Source organism: Eulemur rufifrons, chromosome 28, assembly GCF_041146395.1.
Source record: "Eulemur rufifrons isolate Redbay chromosome 28, OSU_ERuf_1, whole genome shotgun sequence".
NCBI lineage: Eukaryota > Metazoa > Chordata > Mammalia > Primates > Lemuridae > Eulemur > Eulemur rufifrons.
In genome coordinates, this window is record NC_091010.1 from 20,834,812 (window position 1) to 20,858,929 (window position 24,118).

Genomic DNA, 24,118 nt, shown 5'->3' on the forward strand with positions numbered 1-24,118 from the left:
CACACTGGTATCAAGAGGATTTTCCAGTCTGTTCCTGGTAGTTGGTCCTGAAAGATGCCTCAGTTCCTGCTTCTCTGCCTCTTCATCATGGTCCCCTCGGTGTTGTCAACAGGTGAGCCTGGTGTCAAGAACTTGGCACAATGCACGTTTTGTTGTTGCAATTTGCTATTGTGTGCAGATTATTAAGAATTAGATTCCAGTACCTTAAATACTGGTTCTAGGATCATGTAAGAAAAGTCACTGATAACGTTTGAAAATATATTTTCAGAAAATTTCTATTACTTGTTCCATTTAGCCTCTTGCCTGGGCATCCAAAATTTCCATGGATCTGCCACATCCAACAGCTTTCCACTAGCTAAATATTTCTTAGAGTATGTGCAAGGAATTCTAACCTCTTTATTTTCTAGGCACTTTTATAGTTCCAACTTTAAAAGCAAAAAAAAAATGATTTTTAAAGTTGAGGATATAGTTTTTCTTTAATGAATGCAAGGGACTGAAAGCTCTGTCCCCATGAAGGGCACAGATCTGGATAAACCAAGCTTGTTAGTCTTGACATCTGAAAATATGACTTTTTGCACAGATTAGTGAATCTTAAACCGTACCTCTGAGGAGGGCTTGGCGCAAAACTGGCCAACCAGGCAAAGTTGCAATTCCGGTTACTAACAGATTTCTCTCTCCTTTTTCCAGTAGAATATGAATTCTAACTGGAAGGGAAGAGGGCGAGATGAAAAGAACCATCCTTCTTGGCAAATTTAAGTAGCTCAGTATTTAATTGATACTGTTTTATTTCTTCATGGTAACTTGGACCTTGCTTGAGCACCTTTAAGGATAAACATTAAAAACAGACTTGAGACCTAGACATGAAAGCTAAATGTAACGTGGTGTCCTGGATGGGGTCCTGGAACAGAGAAAGATATAGGTAAAAGCTAAGGAAATCTGGATAACTATGGAGTTAATAGTAATGTATCAACAGTGGTTCATCAATTGTGGCAAAGGTACCATGCTCATGTATGATGTGTCATGATAGTGGGAACTGGGTGTGGGGCGTGTGGGAACTCTTTGTACTATCTTCTCAGTTATGCCGTAAATCCAAAACCGTTCCCCAAAAATAGACTTGAGCTTCCTGTCCTTAACCACCCTGTATCTGCTGCCAATAACTAGCCTAGAGTCGCGGAGGGAAAAGTGTCCTGGGACAACCCCCACTCCTGTTCTGCTCACTCGCTTTCCTTGCTTACTCTCCCTCTAGTACCTTCTGTATCCTCCCATTCCTATGTGCCTTCACCCTTCCCAGCCTTTTTGTTTCCCCTTGAACCGCTAGGATGTTTGGCTCAATGCCACAAGCAAGATAAAGGGGGAACTTTGGGGGCTGGGGTGGGCCTTGCCCTGGGAGGAGAGCGGAAGTGAAGGAGGGGAAAGGAGAGGAGATGGGAAAGAGGGAAGCAGAGGGAGGTGGGGAGGGAGGGAAGGAGCCGCTTCCCAACCAGAACCAGGCACTGGGATACAGGGTCGGGTGAGGTCTATCCCCCAGGGAGTGCCAGTGTGGACCTGGAGGGCTGGGGGGCCTGGAGGGTTGCAGGACAAAAGGGTGGGGACACAGACATCTGCTCCCTGCCCTCAGTGTGGTCCCCAAGAAGGGGGGTGGGGGGGGCGGCTGACAGGCGGGAGTCCTAGTAAAAGGCTGAGCACCTTCTGTCAGCCAGGAAGGAACCCGCAGCGCTGCTCTTTTTGAGGTCCTCCCATTGAGAAGTACATGCCAGCAATTCAGGATGAACATGCACAATACCAAGTTCTGGGCTCCAATGAGAGGCTGAAAATCGAGTTTAAAAACAGTGACCAGATTATTAATGGATTGAACTGCTGCTGCCTTTAAAGGGAGTGGTGTGGGATGGGTACATTTAATGTCAGAAAATACTGAATGGTTAACTTTAAAAAAAATGTATTATTTACAGAAGATGGTGCATACATTTCTCCTCTTCATGCCCTAGCTCCCCTGCAGCAGCAGAGGAAGTGAACTATTAGCAAATAGCACAAGAAATGACAGTTAACTTTAGGGGAAAACTTTATAAATCCTGAAATAGTTATTGAGGGAGGGTTAGGAATTCTGTAGAAGCCATTAAAAGTTGAGTACCTAACCATTTCTTATAAAATTGGAGCCAGGGAGATGAACCAAATATTTCTAAGAATGTATAATCACTTGCAAAATTCTTCTGGAAACCTTACTTGGTAAGAGAGCCACAGCTGGGAGAGCAGAGGAGGGAATTTTTCCCTTTTCAGAGAGGAGAGTCTGAGGACATTTCCTCCCCTCTAGAGACCATGGGCGAGGGCTCAGTTGAGACACATCAAGGACATTTGGAAGAAGTAAGAGAGTTGCTCCTGCCTTTCGCAACCCTGCTAATGTGTTATTTCCAGAAAATGCAGTATCCCACTTATTGCTTTTCTCAAGTTGTCATATTCTCTTTGGGACCATTAGCATTAGACTACACCTTCCTTACATGTGACTGAAGTTTACAGAGTAAACTTGACTTTGAAATGTTGTTTGGGAGAATCAAAAATATTTTAGACAATTTAGATTTGGTTGTCATGGCCCATTCACATTTAATTATGGTACCGTGTTTGCTAATACAGAATTCCCTGTCCACAAAGTGTGTTGGCCCTCATGTGAATTCCCTGCCTACAGTGTCAATATAGAATATTGGAGATAGCAATGTCTTCAGTCATTAAAATGTTTGTGATGAGATATTTATTTGTGTTTGAAATTCATGCACTAAAAATGCATGCTTGAGAAATTTTGCTGTATGATAGCTGGGATAGTGATGTCAGCTAATTGTGAATACACAGAGTTCTTGATATTTTCAATAGTTGGTGGAATATATACCAAAATTCACTTTGAATAGCTCTGGCAATTACATGCCAGTGTACTGTGTGTTTCAAAGTGGGTGGCATGTGCCTGAGGCCTTTTTCTTTTCCGTGCTTTACACATTCTTGATCAAGTCAAACTTCCCACTGCTGCAAAATTCCACCTATAATCTTCTTTACAAATGGCCATCCAAATACTTTGTTGAAAATTTTCAAAGATTAGGAGCTAACCACACTGTGATACAGCCTCTCCCATGACTGGATAGCTGAACTGTCGTGTGCTTCCCTGTAACAATTTATTTTTGTTGTTGTCACAGAATAGCTAATCCCTCTTCCACAAATCTAGTCCAGATTTTTAAAATTCGATGAGTTTTCTTCAGTCTTTCTTCCAAACTATAGTTCTCAGCTTCTCCTCCAGTAAATAATTTTTAGGCCCCCTTCTGAATCTGGTCAACTTTCTCTGGACAAGTTTGTCAATTACTTTCATAAAATACAGCTTCCAGGTGTGAGGATAATACTCAAAATATGGTCTGGCCAGTGCAGAGTTCATGAGGCTATAATCCTAACCTCCCTTGATCTGAACCACTATCCTTGAATTAAATGATGACTCTGGATAAAAAGTTTAGTCCAATGCAAACACTAAACCTTACATAGGTTTGAAACAATTTTGTAAAGTGCATTTATGAAACATGTTTAAATCAACTCGACGAACCTTAAACAGCTACGTTTTTGGACCTCAGATCATTTCTTTCTTGAACTCAAGCCAAAATGCAAGACCAAGAAGGTGGACTCAGGCTGTTGGCACTGTGGTCTGAAACAGCAGTGGGTCCTTCTGAGGTGTCATTGTCATCCCTAGCCCTAGATCCTTGTTCTGCTTACATCAGTCTGAATGAGCCCTGGAGGAACACTGACCACCAATTTGATGAGTCCCAAGGTCCTCCTCTTTGTGACAACCACGTGGATGGGGAGTGGTACCGCTTCACAGGCATGGCGGGAGATGCCATGCCCACCTTCTGCATCCCGGAAAACCACTGTGGAACCCATGCGCCTGTCTGGCTCAATGGCAGCCACCCCCTGGAAGGTGACGGCATTGTGCAACGCCAGGCCTGTGCCAGCTTCAATGGGAACTGCTGCCTGTGGAACACCACGGTGGAGATCAAGGCTTGCCCCGGAGGCTACTATGTGTATCGTCTGACCAAGCCCAGCGTCTGCTTCCATGTCTACTGTGGCCGTGAGTGCCTTCCCTGTGCTTTTCCTCCCCGATAAGGCCACAGGTGGGTTCAGAGAGAAAAGTGCCATAGGAAATTCAGTTATGTGACAGTATTATCTCAGAGTCTGAGCATTGATTTGGAGCCAAAGATACCTCCAGATTGTGATTTCTGAGATCTGTTCTTAGAATTTCTGAAAAATTCCTAAAGAAATAGAAAGGGAAAGTACTCATGATTTTGATCAGTTCTATTATTTTGTCTTCATTCCGTTCAAACAAAACATTAGAAAATGAAATGATGGTTTAGGTTATCTAAATAGTGGATTTCCAACCTTTTTGAGTACAGAGGACCCCTTGTTAAGATATCTGTGTCTATACATAGGTAGAGATAGAGAGAGAGGTAATCAGACATCTGTATGGTAGCATTGTGCTTAGAATCCATTCATTTTCAAAAATGATATATAACAGGAAGAAGCCACTTGATATCAGTAATACTCTTAAATTAATTTCTAAGCCAGGTGTGGTGGCATGACTGTTGTCCCAGCTACTTGAAAGGCTGTGGCAGGAGGATAGCTTGAGCACAGGAGTTCGAGGCTTCAGTGAGCTATGATTGCGCCACTGCACTCCAGCCTGGGTGACAGAACGAGACCCCGTCTCTGAAAAAAAATTTTTTTTTTTTTACGTGAGAGTGTTTCTTGTCCTCTCTTCTCATGAAAGGTAACCGTTATTCTTCCATAGATTTTTATGACATCTGCGATGAGGACTGCCATGGCAGCTGCTTGGAAACCAGCGAGTGCACGTGCTCTCCTGGAACTGTGCTGGGCCCGGACAGGCAGACTTGTTTTGGTAAGAAACTAATCATGAGGTAGAAACAGGCCATTAGGATCACAGGGACAAATCAAACACTCTTCCTGCCTCCCAGAGCCATCATTTTCCCAGTTTGTGTCTCTGAGCACTTGGAATGATGGTTGCCTTTTTATTTTATGCCCAGACTAAAGCCTCAGGCCAAATTTATACTGTGATTTGGGACAGTCGAGAATTGTGTCTTCACAGCATCACTGTGAAAGCTAATTAAAAAAAAAGAGAGAGAATTGTGTTCACTGCTATAGTAGCCACTAGCCACATGTGGCTATGGAGCACTTGAAATTTTTGTTTAATTTTAATTTAAAAACTGATATTTGGGCCAGGCGAGGTGTCTCACGCCTGTAATCCTAGCACTCTGGGAGCCCAAGGCGGGAGGATTGTTTGAGCTCAGGAGTTTGAGACCAGCCTGAGCAAGAGCGAGACCCCGTCTCTACTAAAAAAATAGAAAGAAATTAGCTGGACAACTAAAAAAAAATATATGTAAAATTAGCCGGGCATGGTGGTGCATGCCTGTAGTCCCAGCTACTCGGGAGGCTGAGGCAGGAGGATCGCTTGAGCCCAGGAGTTTGAGGTTGCAGTGAGCTAGGCTGACGCCACGGCACTCTAACCCGGGCAACAGAGCGAGATTGTGTCTCAAAAAAAAAAAAAACAAAAAAAAACCTGATATTTGATTCAGTCATTGGAAAGCTGAAACTGTCTGGGACAACTTGAGTAACTGTAAATTTTATAACTCTATCAATTTATTCTTTTTTGATCTAATTTCATGACAAATTAAATTGTATGACTCTAAATACTGTACAGATCTAGTATTTCTGATGAAAATTTGTCATCCGAATTGAGATGTGCTATAAATTCATTTAAAAGTATGTTCAAAACACACACCAGATTTTGAAGACTAATACAAATAATGAAAAAGATCTCAATGATTTTAATATTGATTATATATAGAAATGAAAATATTTTAGATGTAAGTGGGTTAAATAAAACATTAAAATTAATTTTGCTAGTTTCTTTTTTTTAAAATTTAATGTGACTACTAGCAAATTTGAAATTAAATATGTGGCTTGCTTAATATTTCTACCAGACAGCAATGGTCTAGAATTATCTAAGGACATATCCTATAGCTTCACTAATGTAATTTTGGTTGCTCTGAGTATCAAGAAAGGGAGTCAGATTGTTTATAGGAAGTCTAGACTTGTTGCATTGTACGTAATGTTTTGTTGTCTATAACTGGAAGAGAACAGAGATGAAAAACTCAAGATTGAAGATCATCTCTCTTTCTCTTTAATGTTATGAAGCTTTTTGGATTCAGACTCAAATAGATGTAAAATAAGTCTAGAGAGAAAGAGGAGGATTGTCCCACTCTCATCTCTCCAAGAAAAATATTAATGGTCAGGATGGGATGGGGGATTAGGGTGAAGGGGATATAAAAGGCTTCTTATTTTAGAAAAGCTTTTGCTCTTCAATCTCCCAGGTGAACCCCACTGACCATCTTATGGAGCATGTGTAGGCCCACCCTAGAGCCTGTTAGGGGTCTCACACGGTCGATTTTGGCTATGTGGTTTAATGCTCAATGGCTTGGGGTAAGGGCCATAGTGGTTCCCATAATCTCCCTGACACTTCACACACATGTATCTGTTGAAAAATATTTGGCTTCATTTTAAGCCAGGAGTTGTTTGTTTGTTTCTTTGCTTTTATTTTAATATAACTTTTAAATAGGTAATGCATGTAGGTGATTCCCAAACTGAACAGCACGAAGAGGTGCACAGTAAGCTGTCCAGCTCTCAGGTGACCATTTGCTCCATTTCCTCCTTCCCCAACTCCATCCAAGGAAATTCTTCTATTATTTTCCCATGTGTGCTTCTGGGGTTTCCTCAGGCAGATACAAAAATGTGAACATACATGTTTATTGACATTTTTTTTACATTAAGGGTAGCAAACCATACGATATACTTTGGGTATTTGTCCCCTCTACATCTCATGTTGAAATTTGACCCCCTGTTAGTGGTGGGGCCTAGTGGGAGGTTTGGGTCATAGGAGCAGATCCCTCATGAATGGCTTGGTGCCGTGCTGAGGTAATGAGTGGGTTCTCGCTCTGTTAGTTCAAGTGAGAACTGCTTGTTAAAAAGAGCCTGGCACCTCCTCCTCTCTCTTGCTCCCTCTCTCACCATGTAACACACCTGCTCCCCCTTTGCCTTCTGTCATGATTGGAAGCTTCCTGAGGTCCTTACCAGAAGTAGACAGTGGCATCATGCTTCTGCAGAAACATGAGTGAAAATAAACCTCTCTATAAATTATCCAGTCTCAGGTATTCATTTACAGCAACACAAACAGACTAAGACAGTATACACGTCTCTTCCTTAATTTATCTTGGACATCTTTGTCTATCAAAGCCACAAGTTCCCACCTGGGGGTCTGTGGGCTTCAGGGAGATCATGAATCCTCTGAAATTATAAGCAGACTTCTGTGTTTATGTGAACATGTCAATTTTCCTTTAGTTTTTATTTAAATGTAACATAATTTTAATTATTTATTTAAAATTATACAATTTTTTCAGGCAGAGAAGAGTACAAGAAAATAGTGCAACAGACACCCATGTACCCAGATTTAACTATAGTTAAATTTTCCTTCCTCTTTTTTTTTTTAATTTACATAAAATTTTACAGATGCAAGTAAAGCTATCACACTCCATTCCATTTTCTTTTCTCACCCGCCATGGGTAATCACTATTTTGAAGTTAGCATGTGTTCTTCTGGTCCCTATTTTTATTGTTTTATTATTTATGTATGTACCTATAACAAAATATAGCATTGTTTTATGTGTTCTTAAAATTAACATAAAAATGCTACGTTGCTCGATGTGTGAGATTTTCTCTAGGGTGTACCAGAAGGATGGAACTGCTGGGGCATAGAGTATCTAAATTGGCTGTAATAAATAATAAACCCTCAAATAACAATGGCTTAAATAAGTAGAAGTTTATTTTTCCCTCACCTAAAAAAAAAAAAAACTCAGTCCCAAGGTAAGCAGTCCAGGCTTGGAATGGAGGCCTCTAAGGAAACCCAAACACAAATGTGACCACATCCACGTATGTCCAGGAGGGCTGCTGGCCTCTAACCATCCACTTTCCAGGCAGTATAATGAGGGAAGGGAAAGAAGGGACCCCAATTAACATTCTAATCTTATCAACTCTGTTTTTCATTTCTACAAATTCTATATGTTTGTTTTCAATTCTGCCTTGTCTTTTTACACACTTCGTTTGGTTACTATCTTTTATCTTTTTAGTCATTCTTAAAATATTTGTATTATGGATTATTCTGTTATCTCCAGTTCAAATGCCCATTTGTTATCTTGCCAGCTCTCTCACAGTGGATCATCTCCTCATGTCTACCTCAGCGTCTTCCTCATGTGTAGACGGCAAACCGTCTCCTGTTGTAATTGTTTTTCTGCGGGGCTCTTATCACCAAGTGTCTTAGGCTGTTTATTGTCGCTGTAAAGCAATAGCGGAGGCTGGGTAATTTATAAAGGAAAAAGGTTTATTTGGCCCATGATTCGCTGGCTGGAGATTGGGCATCTGGTGAAAGCCTCAGGCTGCTTCTCCTCCTGGTGGAGAGGGTCGCATGGCAAGAGAGGAAGCAAGAGGGAGAAGGGGGGGTGCCAGGCTGTTTTTAACAACCAGCTCTTGCGGGAACTAGTAAAGTGAGAAGTCGCTCATTACCCAGGAACAGCACTAAGCCATTCCTGAGAGACCCACCCCCATGACCCAAACATCTCCCATGAGGCCCCACCTCTCACACTGAGATCAAATTTCAACAGGAGGTTTGGAGAGGGCAGCTCTCCAAACCATAACGCCTGGTGTGAGGAAGTTTTACCACAGAGCACTTTTTCAATGCTCTGTCAGCCATCACAGAAGCTTTACCAGTCCAGGCCAAATTTTACATCGATTCCTCAGCCTCAAGATCCCCACCCCACGAGAGTGTAAATCCATACTGCATCCATGGCAGGGCCCTGGCTTGGGGTTACCATTGTTTACTAAGGCTTTTCTCCCTCCTAGAGCCTCAGGCAGAGAGTTTCCGTATTGCTTCCCTGGCCCACTGGGGAAAGTTCTTCTACTCCCCCTCTCATTGAGGGGGTACAGCTTCCGGGGTCCCAGACTCAAGCAGGGCTTCAGGTATAGTTTATCTCCTCTCAGGGTGGGGGTGGGGTGTGGCAAGGTCATGCCTCTTGTCACCTCATGGTTTAAACCCCTTTTATGTCCTGTGTCCAGGACTGTTATTCCTGAGGCCCACGACAAATTTAGCTCCCAATCTTCCCTTTGTTTGTAGAAGGAAGAGGTAGACATTTCCTGACAACTGTGCATTTTTTATGGCAAGAGTCCGTATCTTTTATCAGATTCTTAAAAATGTTAGCAATCGTTGCTTAAGTACAGTGTGAGAATATTCCAGTTTTAAAAACAGATTTTGAGGCTAGTTGTTTGTGTTATGACAGACTACCTCACAAACTATTTTGTAAGATATTTCCTTCTGTAATGTAAGCTCCTCTCATGACTTCAAATACAATGCACCTTGTAAGTTTGCATTTATTTAGCAACTTTTCAGGAACTCATTGCAGAAAGTGAAATTCACCAATACAAATAAATAGGTGTATCCAGAACACAAAAGGGACTTCATTTCCCTATAAGTTTTGCCCTTAAGAGGAGGGTTTTGGCAAGCAACCAGGTGCCTTCTACTCAGTAGAGGGCAGATGAACAAATAACTTGATTGAGATCAGGCTGATAGAAGTGCTTAGATCACAGTGGGAAGTTGGGTTGTAGAATTAACAGGACCTGAAAAGATGCAGAGATTCTGCTCAGGGGCTTGGGGAAAGATAAGAGTTGCTCAGCAATATGGAAATGGTGTGGTTTCTCTTCTACAGACGAAAATGAATGTGATCAAAACAATGGTGGCTGCAGTGAGATCTGTGTGAACCTGAAAAACTCCTACCGCTGTGAGTGTGGGGTTGGCCGTGTGCTAAGAAGTGATGGCAAGACTTGTGAAGGTGAGTATGGGTAAGAAGGAACTCAACTCAGGAACCTGCAGGAAGCCATTGGCTTATTCTTTGAAGTTCAGGAAACTGCCTTAGTGTTAGAAGAGAGCGAGTTAGGCTGTGCAGAGGAGTAACAAAAGGGGTACATCGTCACTGAGAACGCTCATGTTATGGATGGAATTCAGCGTTGATTTTGTGTCCAAAATTTAACAGGAGGGAATTTGGCAAGAGGCAGAAAGCCATATTTTTATTTGGGAAATAAAAATAGGGTATTCTGTGTTTCTCAAACTTTAATGTGCTCAAGAATCACTTAGGATCTTGTTAAAATGCATATTCTGATTTAGTAGGTCTGGGATCAGGTCAAGATATTGCATTTCTTAATAACTTCTAGGTGACACCTATGAGGCCAGTCTAAGGAGCACACCTGGACTAATGTATAGACAGGTAGCATAACACCTGGTTATAGCAATGTTTCTCAAACTTCCCTGCTGTTGACAATCACCTGGGAGCTTTTACGCCTAGCCCCTGCTGGGCCTCTCTCCTGCAGACTCTGCTTCAGAGGGGCGAGGATGGAGCCTTATAGTTTCTGTTTTTAACAAGTTCCACAGGTGATTCTTACCATTTTGGAAATTTGGGAATCTGGTTTACATGAAGCCTGTTTCCCCTCCTTCTCATATGCTTTGTATTTATTGGAGATTAATACATTTTTTGGAGATAAAAGGATCTATTTGTAATAGCAGGGATGCTGTATACATTTTATATGACAAAAAGGAATTCATAATGTATATCAAATAATTGAAATGGAGTTGTCCACCATTACTATATGAAACTTAGATAATGTCTTTTCTCTAAGGCACATTTACCCTTGCAAATTATCACAACTAAAATTTCATAATTTAACTAAATTAACATAATTTAACTAAAACTTCTACTTTAATAAGTCTGAATTCTTACAACACTCTTCGCAGATTATTTGGAGAGGTAAATGACTTATTATTTACAGAGGTCATATGATCTGTTCCTTAGGATAATTGAGTTTGTGGAATAATAGAGCTATAGTACTGCTTATAAGAGCTCACTTTATTCAAGTTATATTCAAAATAATAAAACACTACCCCAAAAGGAAAAATGATGGCTAGTACCCACAATTTATTTCATGCAACAAATTTTGCATTATTAACTAAGGGACCATTAACCACAATACTAAACTGCTGTCCCTTATAATGAGACTAAATGTATTTTAAACTTTATTGAATAAGGGGGATATCCTAAATCCTCCTTAAATCTTACTTTATGTAGTAATCTTTGCATGTTTGAATATTAATGAAATGTTCTCTGAAGATCATTTATAATTATTTATTAATACTTTATTGGAAATATTATAGTTAATTCTCATATAATCGTAAAACCTAATAACCATAACTGAAAAAATATTTTAGCAGAAGATGAAAATTATATGAGTTACACTTTAGGATTAATATTCCTACTTATAACCCTTAAGTTTTATTGATAATCCAAACATATGTTTCTTTAGATAGGCTATTAGATAATTATATATTCTTTTTTAAAAAAATAAACAGCTCTTTTTAATTTTAGGTAATTTTTATTATTTTGTTTTATTGTAGCAGTATAGAAGAAAATACAGAGAAGTAAAAGGAAGATAATTAAAATGACCCACAATCTCATTTGCCAGATATGGCCATTCTAAACATTTTGGCATATCTTCCTGACAGGCTTAAATCTTTTAGGATAATTTAGACTTTCAGTTTATTTTGTACTTTGCATTTTTAGACCTGGAAATATTCCAAGTGAACATTTAGTGCAACCTTTTCATTTTACAAATATTGAAATTTTGACTCAGAGAAATAAAATGACTTAAGGAAGTTCAGTTTAGAAAAAAATTCTATTAATGTTGACTTTAATATCTCATAGCATATTTTTATGCTTTCTTCCACAGTGTTATATATTATTTTCAGCTATTTCAAAAGCCCAGAGGTGTGTTTTATCCTTTTTAAACATACAGATTTATAAACAAGTGACATTTACTCTCTTTTCAGTTTTGCAAAGATTGACTCATTATATAGTTTTTTCTCTATACACATTTCACAAAAACTAATTCATCCCAAGTTAATTTACTGATGTTCCAAAGAACTAACTTTTTAAAACCATTATTGAACTGAGAGTTATAGCTATCACTGGAAATCAGCTGACAGCTTTCCCTGAACACCTGAGATGATCTGAAAACCATTATCTTAACCTAAAGCAGGGATCAGCAAACGTTTTCTCTAAGGCCAGATAGTAAATATTTTAGGCTTTGTGGACCATATTGAATCAGTAGAAACTACTTGGTTCTGCCCTTGTAGTGAGAAAGTAGCCATAGACAATAGGTAAACAAATGGGCATGGCTGTGTGCCAATAAAACTTTATTTATAACAATGTATAGCAGGTTAGAGTTTGATAATGTCCAAGTCTCACAAAGGTCATTATTTTTCCTCTTTTAAATTTGAAATCACATGGTAGTTTCTTCAGTTTCCAGCTGAATATTTTTTCCTTTTTGTTCATTTGACTGAGTATGCTTTTTGAAAATGCAAAACATTATAAAAGGCAATCTTTAAAAAACTGCCTTATGAGAGGAATGTCACCAAGAGTTCAGTTGAATGTACTCTCTTATCATGTTGTCCAGGCCTCATTTTTATAGGGCGCTGTCAGCCCAACACCCTTTATCCCCAGTGCTCTTGTTCCCAGATTCGAGGAGGGGGCCGTGTGATTCAGCCAGTCCATAACAACTCTGGTCCATCCAGCCCGTCCAGCTGAGTTTATATTCCGTCAGTCCCTTTTACATCAATAATGCTCTGTAAAACTTCAAATTGGGTGGAATAAAGGTTATAGCAATTAAGAAACGACTTTTGGATCTTACTCCTAGAAACCCATAACCCCTGTCTAGCCATAAGAAAAACATCAGACAAACTCAAATTGAAGGACATTTTACAAAATGCCTGCCCAGCTTAATTGGGCTATGGATGTTGGAAGACTGCTCTTTGTAGCTGTAACATTTAGGAAACATTTTTTGTGGGTTTGCCTACCTGTCTCAGTCATGGGGTCAGGCACCACACTGTCATGAGTTAAGCATAATTTCTGATGCAAAGTGCCAGAATTCTTGGGTAGAGGGTTACGAACTAATTCCCTTTTCTGTTGGTTTCTACTCCAGACATTGAAGGATGCCACAGTAACAATGGCGGCTGCAGCCATTCTTGCCTCGGGTCTGAGAAGGGATACCAGTGTGAATGTCCTCGGGGCTTGGTGCTGTCCGAGGATAACCACACTTGCCAAGGTAGTACTTGGATGGGCTTCACCTCTGCTCTGACTGACTTCTTCCTTCCCTGAAACTCCTTGCTTTCCTCCCTCAAGCATGTCATAGTTCTCATCTTTTAAAACACCAGCTCTTTGAGTAGTGTGTATACCTGAATCATCACTCTGGAGCCATTCAAAAGAGAAGAGCTTTTTTAAAAGATTACCAAAAAGCCAACTTTGCTCTGCTGTTTACCTTTGATTTTTCTCTAATTTCTATAGTTAGTTGTATAACTAATACTCAATTTGGAAGTATAAGACACTGATGCAGTTCTTCTCTTCCTGAAAGATGATTGGGTTGAAACTAAGTGAAACTAAGTTGAAAGCCCTAGGGAATAGATTCTTATTCCTACACTTACAATATGAGCATTTACAATCCTCTGAGAACTATTTTCTGGAAATCTAGTTCTTGATGTCCAGGATATTAATTCGTTAATCCAACAACTATTTAATGAGCACCTACTTCTGATTTCTTTACACTATACCATTATTATGATACGTCCTGACATATTGGACTCCGACAGTGCTCTGCTCTAAAATACCTTTTAGGGTATTTGTAGGAGAAGTGAGCATGGGAATGCTAAAGAAATCTTTTTTATATGAAGTTAAAATGGAGTTTATAGTCAGAGTTTATGGCTTACTGGGCAATGCAAGGACAATTTGGAAGCCTTCCCCAAGTGCGCTTACACCGTTTTTATTACCTCTGTTTTATGGGGCAGTAATTAATGGTAAAGTCAAAGCAGTATTGTTAGGTAGTTCAAGCCTATATCATACCCAGTACTTTTTCTGTATTGTCAATAAATTGTGTTTGTGTGCTAAAAGTTAAACCTTTGAGTGTTTCAATTCATGGAGTTATGCTAGCCACACTTTGAAACAAACGTTTGCTGAATTGAAACTTGAACACAGTATTTCTGAATTCAGGGAACCATGTATATATAAGGAACATTATTTGACAGTCTTGGGAGTTAGGAATACTGGTTTTATTCTCTAGCTTGTTTTGAGCCCCATCGATTTCCCTGAGAATAAAATAAAAAGCTCAGGTTACATGATGGTAAATTACTTCTCCTAGACTTCCTCCTGATTCAGGTTTCCTGGTTCTAACAGTAGCCCCTTTTCACCATAGTTCCCGTGTTGTGCAAGTCGAACACCATTGAAGTGAGCGTCCCCAGGGAGCTGGTTGGCGGCCTGGAGCTCTTCCTGACCAACACTTCCTGCCGAGGGGTGTCCAATGGCACCCACGTCAACATCCTCTTCTCTCTCAAGACCTGTGGCACAGTGGTCGATGTAGGTTCCTCCTGGAGAACACTTGGGGAATGACCAAAAGCCATTTATTTGGGAGGTAGTCCACAGAGGTATGCGGTGTGACTTGTGTCATAGATGAGATATTTACACATGAAAGAACTGAGCTCAAAACATCTTATGTCATTCATTTAACAAACATGTTATGGAGCATTGAGCATGCTGTGGTCCTGGCATTTGTGAGGATAGGGAGTTAAGAATAATTCTGTCATTTCTGTCCCGGAATAGCTCCCATCTCTCCAGTATGCACAGACATTTTCCTGACTGCATCAGCACTGGAAGTACCGGGAAGCAGACTCCATCCCTCTGACCACTTATTTTATTTGAAGAAAGCAACTAATATAGATGATGGTTCATTTATGATACAGTGAGTGAGTTCAAGTATTAAACCAGGTTGAGTTAAAAGGTTCCTACTTTCACCCAAAGTCTGCACACAGCCCCATGCTGGAGTGTCTGAGGGATATATGAAATGCTGCCTTTTAGGAACTTACACAACAGTATTGAGATGACAACACATAAAATATAAGTAAGGCATGAACAGTGAGACAGATGACAGGTCCCAGTAAAGGGACAAACACTGGAGCAGTCAAGAAAAGTGGGACTTGGATCCAAGTGGCGTGTGTGGTTTACATAAGCAGAGAGGAGAAGAAAGGCCCTTTCACAGGGAAACAAGTGAGCAAAGTCTCAGAGAGGGGACTGTTCAGGCCTGTGCTGAGATGAATGGGCGGTACAGGCTGACTGGCGAGGAATTCCTATTGGAAACTGAAACTGGAAAAGTAGATGAGGCAAACGGCTTCCAAAGGGCTGCCTTGTCTGCTGGGGTGAGTGGTCTGGGCTTCATCCCACAGAAACGGGGAAAGCAGGGACTGTGGCGAAGAAAGCCCTGACAGAAGTGTGCACCGTGGAGAGAGCAAAGAGGGTCTGCACGCAGCTCAGCGCAGAGGCCTGTGTGAGCACTTGGTTAAACGAAGATTTATTTACAAATTTGGCTAAACAAAAATCAGAAAGCTAATTAGACTTGGGCTGAGAAAAGGGGCAGCTATTCAAGGAGCAGGTGGCCCCACTTTAGGCAAGTTGCACTGACTGTGTCTGTGGGTAATCAAATGGAAATGCCCCGTAATAGGCTGGCATCACCCTCTGGTGCACAGGAGAGCAGATGAAGCTGGCGCTAGAGAGCTGAAAATCATCTGCATAGATGTCACAGCTGAAGTTCTGAGTGCGGGTGAGTTCAGCACAAGGTCATGCTGCAGGATCACCAAGTCTCAGACTCCTGAAAAAAATAACATATGGAAGCCATTTTTTCCTAAAATACCAGAGCTTTGAATATGCTGATTCTGCATAGATCAGGTTTTATGAGTAGAACTCCAAAGGAATGCGTGGGCTGACAAAGAAGTAGTATGTAAAATTCTTAACAGCCAGGATGTCTTGCTCGCAAGAGACAGGCAATGGAAAAAGAACAAAAACAAAAACAAAACCTTCAGTTTTAGGCAACCACATCTCTAATGTGTTTTGATGTGAGCAGAAATTCAGAAAATGTTAAGGTGGGGTAGGGGGGAAATAACCTGAAAATCTCCTTCCTCTCCTTGCCCTGGCCTGGCTCAGGTGGTGAATGACAAGATCGTGGCTAGCAACCTTGTGACAGGTCTACCCAAGCAGACCCCAGGGAGCAGCGGGGACGTCATCATCCGAACCAGCAAACTGCTGATCCCGGTGACCTGCGAGTTTCCACGCCTGTACACCATTTCTGAAGGCTACGTTCCCCACCTTCGAAACTCCCCGCTGGAAATCGTGGGCCGGAATCACGGGATCTTCCCGTTCACGCTGGAGATCTTCAAGGACAACGAGTTTGAGGAGCCTTACCGGGAAGCTTTGCCCACCCTCAAGCTCCGCGACTCCCTCTACTTCGGCATCGAGCCCCTGGTGCACGTGAGCGGCTTGGAGAGCTTGGTGGAGAGCTGCTTCGCCACCCCCACTTCCAAGATCGACGAGATCCTGAAGTACTACCTCATCCGAGACGGGTAACTCTGCTGTGGGAACAGCTTCACGATTCGATTCCCCGTCCACACCCGGCCTCTGGGTCCCCAGGCATACGCAGGCTTTTCCCAAACCTGCACACACTCCGCCGGCGCTGGCGGTTCAGGAACCATTTATTGACATTTTGGAGGTAAAAACTGGTGAGGGAGCGGGGAGTCAAAAGTGACTCCAAAGTGTCCAGCTCGGGTGACTGACTAGATGCATTAACCAAGATGAAAAGACATACGTAGAAAAGCAGATTTGAGGTAGAGAGATTGAATCTGATCATTCAAAAGAATAGACAGAATAATTTAAAATTCCAGATACCTGCAGGACCCCTGGGGAGAGAAGTTGAGTGGGCAGCCAGAAATGCGTGTCAGACTCAGGGGCAAGGTCGGGGCTGGCGGTGAGGAGCGGAGAATCACCCTGTTGACAGTCGGAAGTGCAGGGCTGATTAACCCGCTCAGAGCCGCAGCGCGCGTGGGGGCGGGGCGGGGCCTGGCCCGGGTGGCTGAGGGCGCCTGCGCGGGATGAGGCGGCGGGAGGAGCACGCCGGGAGCCTCGTTTTGGGAAGTTTGGTAGTGAAGGACAGAGAAGAAATAACTTGGTAGGTCGAGAAGGAAGATGTAGTGGTTTGTTTTTGTGCTTGTTTTATGCAGCGATTTCTGTGATATTTCCTAAGGATCCTTGGGGTGAGATCTGTAGGTGTCTGGAGGTGTCCGTGGAAATCTAACAGTTTTCACTGGGAAAACTACACTCAGACCCGAAACTCATAGTGGTATCTCATGAGTTTCTTCCTCATTCTAAATGTCAGGTGGGACACGGGCTCAGGTAGGGGCGGGGAAGTGTGCTAGTACGAGCGGCTCAGGGGTGCCTCGGGTCTGGCCCTTTGCTAGTCGGCCTGTAGGCTCTTGGAAATTTCTACTTTGCTTTTGCTTCTCCTTGTCTCTCAGGCAGCCTTCACCTGCTGCCACCAGTCTCTTGCACCATGATTTTTCAACCCTTGGTGCACATGAGGATCACTGAGAAGCTTTTTAAAAAATAGTAATACCCGAAGCCCGTCCTCTCCGTTTCACTCCTGTTGTCTTTTTTTTTTTTTTTTTTTTTTTTTTTTTTTTTTTGAGACACAGTCTCACTCTTGCCTGGGCTAGAGTGCCGTGGCGTCAGCCTAGCTCACAGCAACCTCAAACTCCTGGACTCAAGCGATCCTCCTGCCTCAGCCTCCCGAGTAGCTGGGACTACAGGCACGCCCCCCCATGCCCAGCTAATTTTTTCTATATCAGATAATTTCTTTCGATTTTTTAGTAGAGGTGGGGTCTCGCTCTTGCTCAGGCTGATCTTGAACTCCTGACCTCAAACGATCCACCCACCTCGGCCTCCCAGAGTGCTAGGATTACAGGCGTGAGCCACCGCGCCTGGCTGCCTTTTAGCTCTCGATTATCCGGAGTACACTTGATACCCTGAAATAATATCCTTCCATTTCTCTGCTAATCATTCAATACACAGTTTTTTGTTTGTTTGTTTTGGTTTTGGTTTTTTTTTTTTTTTTAGACAGAGTCTCACTCTGTTGCCGGGGCTAGCATCAGCTCACAGCAACCTCAAACTCCTGGGCTCAAGCAATCCTCCTGTCTCAGCCTCCCGAGTAGCTGGGACTACAGGCATGCACCACCGTGCCCGGCTGATTTTTTCTATATATATATTTTTAGCTGTCCATATAATTTCTTTCTATTTTTAGTAGAGATGGGGTCTCGCTCTTTGCTCAGGCTGGTCTGGAACTCCTGAGCTCAAATAATCCGCCGGCTTTGGCCTCCCAGAGTACTAGGATTACAGGCGTGAGCCACCACGCTGGGCCACTCCTGTTGTCTTAATTCCAGCCCTAGTTGTCTTTCACCTGGACAGCAGGGCAACTCCTCCCACAGCCTCCCAAGCCCCACCTCTCAAATCTCGGCTCCCCAGACACCACCTCCCGCAGTCCTCTACGAAGGAAAATATGATCTTGCACATCCCTGCTGAAAACCTTTTGTCTTTATGACCCTTGGTTGGTAAATAAAAGGTAAAAAAGATAAAGGAGTTAAACTCCTGGCCCTGTTTTTTACAATTTTAATGGAGTCCTACTCACATACAATAACTATGCATATTTAAAGTGTGTAGTTGGATAAGTTCGGATGTATATACCCATGAAGCCATCATTATAATCAAGATGATGAACATTTCTCTCATCCGATAAGTTTTCTCCTGCCCCTCATATTCACTTTTTGCAAAAATAAGTATATAATTATAACTCATTTACTGGGAAAACATGTAACCTGCAATCTCAATAAAGCTTGTGAAATTTATTTATATACTTGTTATTCAGACTCTCAGTGGACTTTTTTAGACAGTTATAAGAAGCTGCACTATTTATTTTGCCAGCCCTTAGCACTTACAAAAGAGAAATATATATATACTACAGAAGAAAAAAGCATAAGCAAGAACTTGAAAACCGTAGCAGTATGGCCCTAATTTGTAGGCAGGCAAATAGTGCCATCTATAGCACTGTGCAAGAATGGTGTATAGGAGATAATCTGACGTGCAGCTTGGCTAACTGGGCCCTCATCCTCTGACCTCAGTCTCCTCCCGTTTCTGCTCCTGCCAAAGGGAATTACTGACAATTCCCAAACTCATTCCTAAACACCCTCTGACTTTGCACATGCTGCCGCCTCTGTCTGAAATCTCCTTCCCCACCGGTTTTCCCTGTCTGATTCTTACTAATCTTTCAAAATTCAGCAGGGTCGACTTCCTCCATAAAGCCTTTCCTGATTCCTTTCCATCTGAACTAGAAATCCTCCTTCCTTTTCCTTCTTCCTCAGTACCTATAGTAAGTGTCATTAAGTATTTGCCAAGTAAATTATTAATTAAGTCTTTATAATAATAATTTGGGGCTAGTCCACAAACCTGAAATAAGCATAACTCACTTTACTTATATTTATAAATTGTTTGATTATTCATTTCTTTGTTTATTTTCATTGTTCTAAGCTTAAATTTAAATCAGGCTCATTGTCCCCTGCTATTGAATGTGTCCAATTCACTTCTTTCTAGTTTTAGTTGGTATGTGCTCTGAGAATGCAAAATAATTTAATACTAGCCTAAACAAAATATAATTCGAAAGCTAATATCCAGAAAAAGAAACATATTGAATTCCAAAATCAAGTACTGAACAACTTTCTGATAAATAATTATTTTGGATTCTCCTATACCATCATCATTTACTTTTAGCACATGAACTTGGAGTTGTTGGAAGTAGCATTGTCTGAATCACACCAAATCAAGAGCCAACATTTGTCCCAGTTTCTCTTCTGTAATGTGTTACCTTGTAATAACCTCTTCTGCCTCGTTTTCTGTTTTAAAGAAAAATAAAAGTATTTTTAGATAAAGATAAATTAAAAATGCTGAGGCAGTTAGATAAAAAGTACCATTTTTATATCAAGTGTTACTATTATCATAGATACTGGGCTATAAACTCCTGACGTCAGACACCACATTATTCATCTTTATATCCTCTGCAGTACTCAGCAGAGTGTCTTGCACAGATTAGGTATGCAGTAGACACTTATTAGGGAATATAATCAGAAGATGGTATAAATTAATTTTACCTCAGGAAAATAAAAATGAGTAAATAAATATAAGAAATAACAGAAACCACATTATGTTTAGATCCTCTTCAGTTTGGTGAAATAAGGTACTAGCAGTCATACAAGTCAAGAGGACTTATTTTTAAACAATGTTTTTGGATTTTTCAAGAGCGCCACCATAGCAGTTAGCAATGAACTAGACAGTGGTCTGTAAGCATGTGGAGCAAGAACCCAGTTTCACAGGCTTTTATGTCTGACCCCCACTTTTCTCCTGGCCCAGCAGACAGAAACTATTAGGTATCCATTAAAAGGCAACTATGTCCAGAAAAATAAAAGTTCCTTAGAATATAGAATGGGAAAGGTGACATGAGGGTGATGCTGGGCCTGTAAGGAGAAGGGGTTCATCAGTACCCAGAACCGAACTCAGCGTCGAGGATCAGGAGCCCTGCGGCCCCCGCTGCCCGTCGGGTGAACCTGGGAGTTTCACTTTAAGCAATAGACATGAGATTAAAACCTCCAAACCCTATCAAACTGCAACTTAGCATTAAATTTGGGGAAAGAGAAATGGAAACAATTTGGAGGTGAATACCTTTCATCCAATAGAAATAGTTCTTCTCTAAGAAACTTTGATATTTATGTAGCGCTCTGATACAGGAATCGTGGTTCGCTCCCTTTTGTGTCCCCTTCAGTGGTTAGTTTCTATTAGGTGTCCAATAAATATTTATTTAATTAAAGAAAAGCTTTCTCAAACCAATAACAAAGTACATGAAAGCAGAACTCCTACAGTACATTACAAATGAAAAGACAGCCTTGCCAGCAATAGGTATCTTTGAAATACATGTTGCTGTTGATAATACTTAAATACGTTAACTTAACAGGAAGTCCTTGTTCCCAGTTTGTGGGTACAGCGAGTGGTAAAAGGGTCAGACATTGCTAGTGAGTAGGGCTATGTGTGAAGAGGCCTTCACAGGAAGGGAATTTCATTTTTCCTTCATTCTCAAAAAGCTTGAGTACAGCCCAGCCTCCTCCACCCAGTTTGTCTCTCCCCGGGCCAAACATACTGGACTGAATTGTCTCCCCACTCTGTTAAAACAATCAAGTCTTACGTGCTATCCGTCCTACTTTCAGCTGTGTTTCCGATGACTCGGTAAAGCAGTACACATCCCGGGATCACCTAGCAAAGCACTTCCAGGTCCCCGTCTTCAAGTTTGTGGGCAAAGACCACAAGGTGAGCTGAATATCTTTACCCTGTAACTCCAGGATCTGAGCCTTCCTTCTTGATATTCCAGTGTGTTGACATTCTAAGAGCCCACTGTTAGGATCTGCATGACCTCTAGGAAAAATACAGAGAAACTGGCCATTGAGAAGCTTAACACCTTCACGCATGTTACAGTTATCTGCCCCCTCCCATAAAATAACTGCTGTTCAAAGAAAATACTATAAAATCATAATTTAAAATCTTTGTGGTCAGATATGGTTGAAAAAGCCAGTATGGTGGTTGGTCACATGGCAAAGGATATGGACAGGAAATTCACAGAAAAGATAAATAGTGAAATGTTCAGTGAAAATAGTGCTTAAAATGCCAATTAAAACGATTATAAGACTATACATATTAAATTTGTAAAAATTATAAATTATCCTACTTACAAGGTTTTAGGGAGAAGTATTCAGTAGCAGTATAAATTGGTATATTTTCTGGAAAGATATCTGATAAAATGTAATAATCATAAAATCATCACATTCTTTTACCTAAAAATTCCAATTCCACAGTATGTCAAAAACAAGGTGTGTTGAAAGTGTTTGTAGAACATTATTATTAGGGGGTGAAAGAAAAAGCCCCCAAACAAACAGGGCTAAGAGCTACAGTATAATTTTTTTCCTTTGGTTTTTGGCAGGTGAGTTGTTACACACTCGTTGCAGATTCCAACTTCCATAGCCTCTGTTCTGCTTTAAGCAGTTATTAAAATGATAAATATGGGAAAAGCAGACATAAAAATTATTATAACAATTTACATGCGTATTAAATATGCTACATTTAAACATGTATACACATGGATAGAGGTTATACAGGGCTATAGAGAAAAGGCTATAGTAAGATAAGGTGGAAATTTTTGTGGTTGTTTTGGTATAGCTGCTAAAACAAACATTTGAACAAAAGGAAGTTTTTCTTTCATTCTTTCCACACTGCCTTTAAGTGTGTCCTGTCCTTTCCAGCTATATCATTGTTCCAGAACAACTGCTAAGGATCACTGATCCTGATCTCCCTCAACTAGGCAGAGTGAGCTCTAGGCAGTTACTCATCGAAAGGTGCTTGGAGGAAGAACTTATTTTACAACACAAATATGTGGAAGCCAATGTAATTCCCCTACCTTGATGTGAAGAATGAAGATGTTAAGGTTATTAGATGTTGCTTCACAAAGATCTCTTCTGTTCCAGCACAACGCAAAAGTTATGAATGTGGATTTTTAAATCCCTACATGACTCAAATTCCAACTTTGCCACGTTATTACTAAATGTGTGAATTTGGGCAAGTTCTGTAACCTCTCTAAGCCTCAGTTTCCTTATCTGTAAAATGGGGATGGTAACCTCTACCTCACAGTGGTGTTGTTAAAATTAAATGAGATGATGTCTTGGAACATTTAGCATGTGTCGGACTCCTAGTATGTGCCCCATGAGCGACAGCTGTTACTACTGTCTTTTTTTTTTTTTTTTTTGTTGAGACAGAGTCTCACTTTGTTGCCCAGGCTAGAGTGAGTGCCGTGGCGTCAGCTTAGCTCACAGCAACCTCAGACTCCTCGGCTTAAGCGATCCTACTGCCTCAGCCTCCCAAGTAGCTGGGACTACAGGCATGCGCCACTATGCCCGGCTAATTTTTTTTTATATAGATTTTTAGTTGTCCATATAATGTCTTTCTATTTTTTAGTAGAGACGGGGTCTCGCTCAGGCTGGTCTCGAACTCCTGACCTTGAGCGATCCACCCGCCTCGGCCTCCCAGAGTGCTAGGATTACAGGCGTGAGCCACCGCGCCCGGCCACTACTGTCTTTATTAATGACCACGATCATCTCTCCAGGAAGTGTTTCTGCACTGCCGGGTTCTAGTCTGTGGAATGCTGGACGAGCGCTCCCGCTGTGCCCAGGGTTGCCACCGGCGAATGCGTCGTGAGGCAGTAGGAGAGGACCCTGCTGGTCTACAGAGCCAGACGCTGACTGGCGGCCCGATCAGCATCGACTGGGAGGACTAGGTCATCCTAACAACTCTAGCCAGCTTCCAGCGGCTCTCCTCTTTGGAGCTCCTCCCTATGTCCTCTGAGAACATCAGCCAACCTCCTGGAGCACCTGACCTCTTTAAACTTCACATTGTGAGTTTGGACAAACTCCCAGAAGCCACTCACTCTGATTCTGGTCCACCAGGTCGGCACAGGTCACAGCACTGCTGAACAACGTGGCCTGGGTGGGGTTTCACCCTCCTCAGTGAAAGCCAAGCTGTCACCCAGAAGGAAGCTTATCCCTTTTCCTTCATTTCTTTCCTACAATTAAATACCTCGTGCATGATGTCATAGGACCACTAAAATCAGAAGTTGGATATAATATTTCAAGCTAGAAACCTTAAAAAAAGTAGTTACTGAAATTATGACTTTAAATACCCAGTGATACCCTAAATATGTAAAAAACAAACCCTGAAATTTCAATTCAAATACAAAATAGATTGGGAAGTTTATAAATAAAACAGTATGTAATTAAAAATTAAATTTTGTTTTTCTCTTGCATAACATTTTCTTTTGATATTTTTATATTGCCTTAAGTGAAATATTTTCACTTAATAAATATGAATAAGTTTATTGACATGTATTTAAGTGCTTCAGTGACTAAACTGTAACAAAATTAAAATTTGGAATCA

General features: G+C 41.3%; 1 protein-coding gene across 1 annotated transcript; it reads left to right on the forward strand.

Moving 5' to 3' along the window:
- On the forward strand, positions 1-23,921 carry OIT3 (oncoprotein induced transcript 3). Its single transcript, XM_069460008.1, has 9 exons — positions 1-112; positions 3,713-4,087; positions 4,802-4,909; positions 9,839-9,961; positions 13,158-13,280; positions 14,421-14,581; positions 16,199-16,614; positions 21,349-21,448; positions 23,292-23,921. The coding sequence occupies exons 1-9, from the start codon at positions 55-57 to the stop codon at positions 23,460-23,462; spliced, it is 1,635 nt and encodes a 544-aa protein (XP_069316109.1). The 5' UTR covers positions 1-54; the 3' UTR covers positions 23,463-23,921.
- The last annotated feature ends 197 nt before the right edge of the window (positions 23,922-24,118 follow it).

Coding starts and splice junctions, on each gene's coding strand:
- OIT3 (XM_069460008.1), top strand. CDS start 55: ATGCCTCAGTTCCTGCTTCTCTGCCTCTTCATCATGGTCCCCTCGGTG. Junction 9,962..13,157: donor TGATGGCAAGACTTGTGAAG/GTGAGTATGGGT, acceptor TTTCTACTCCAG/ACATTGAAGGATGCCACAGT. Junction 16,615..21,348: donor TACTACCTCATCCGAGACGG/GTAACTCTGCTG, acceptor TCCTACTTTCAG/CTGTGTTTCCGATGACTCGG.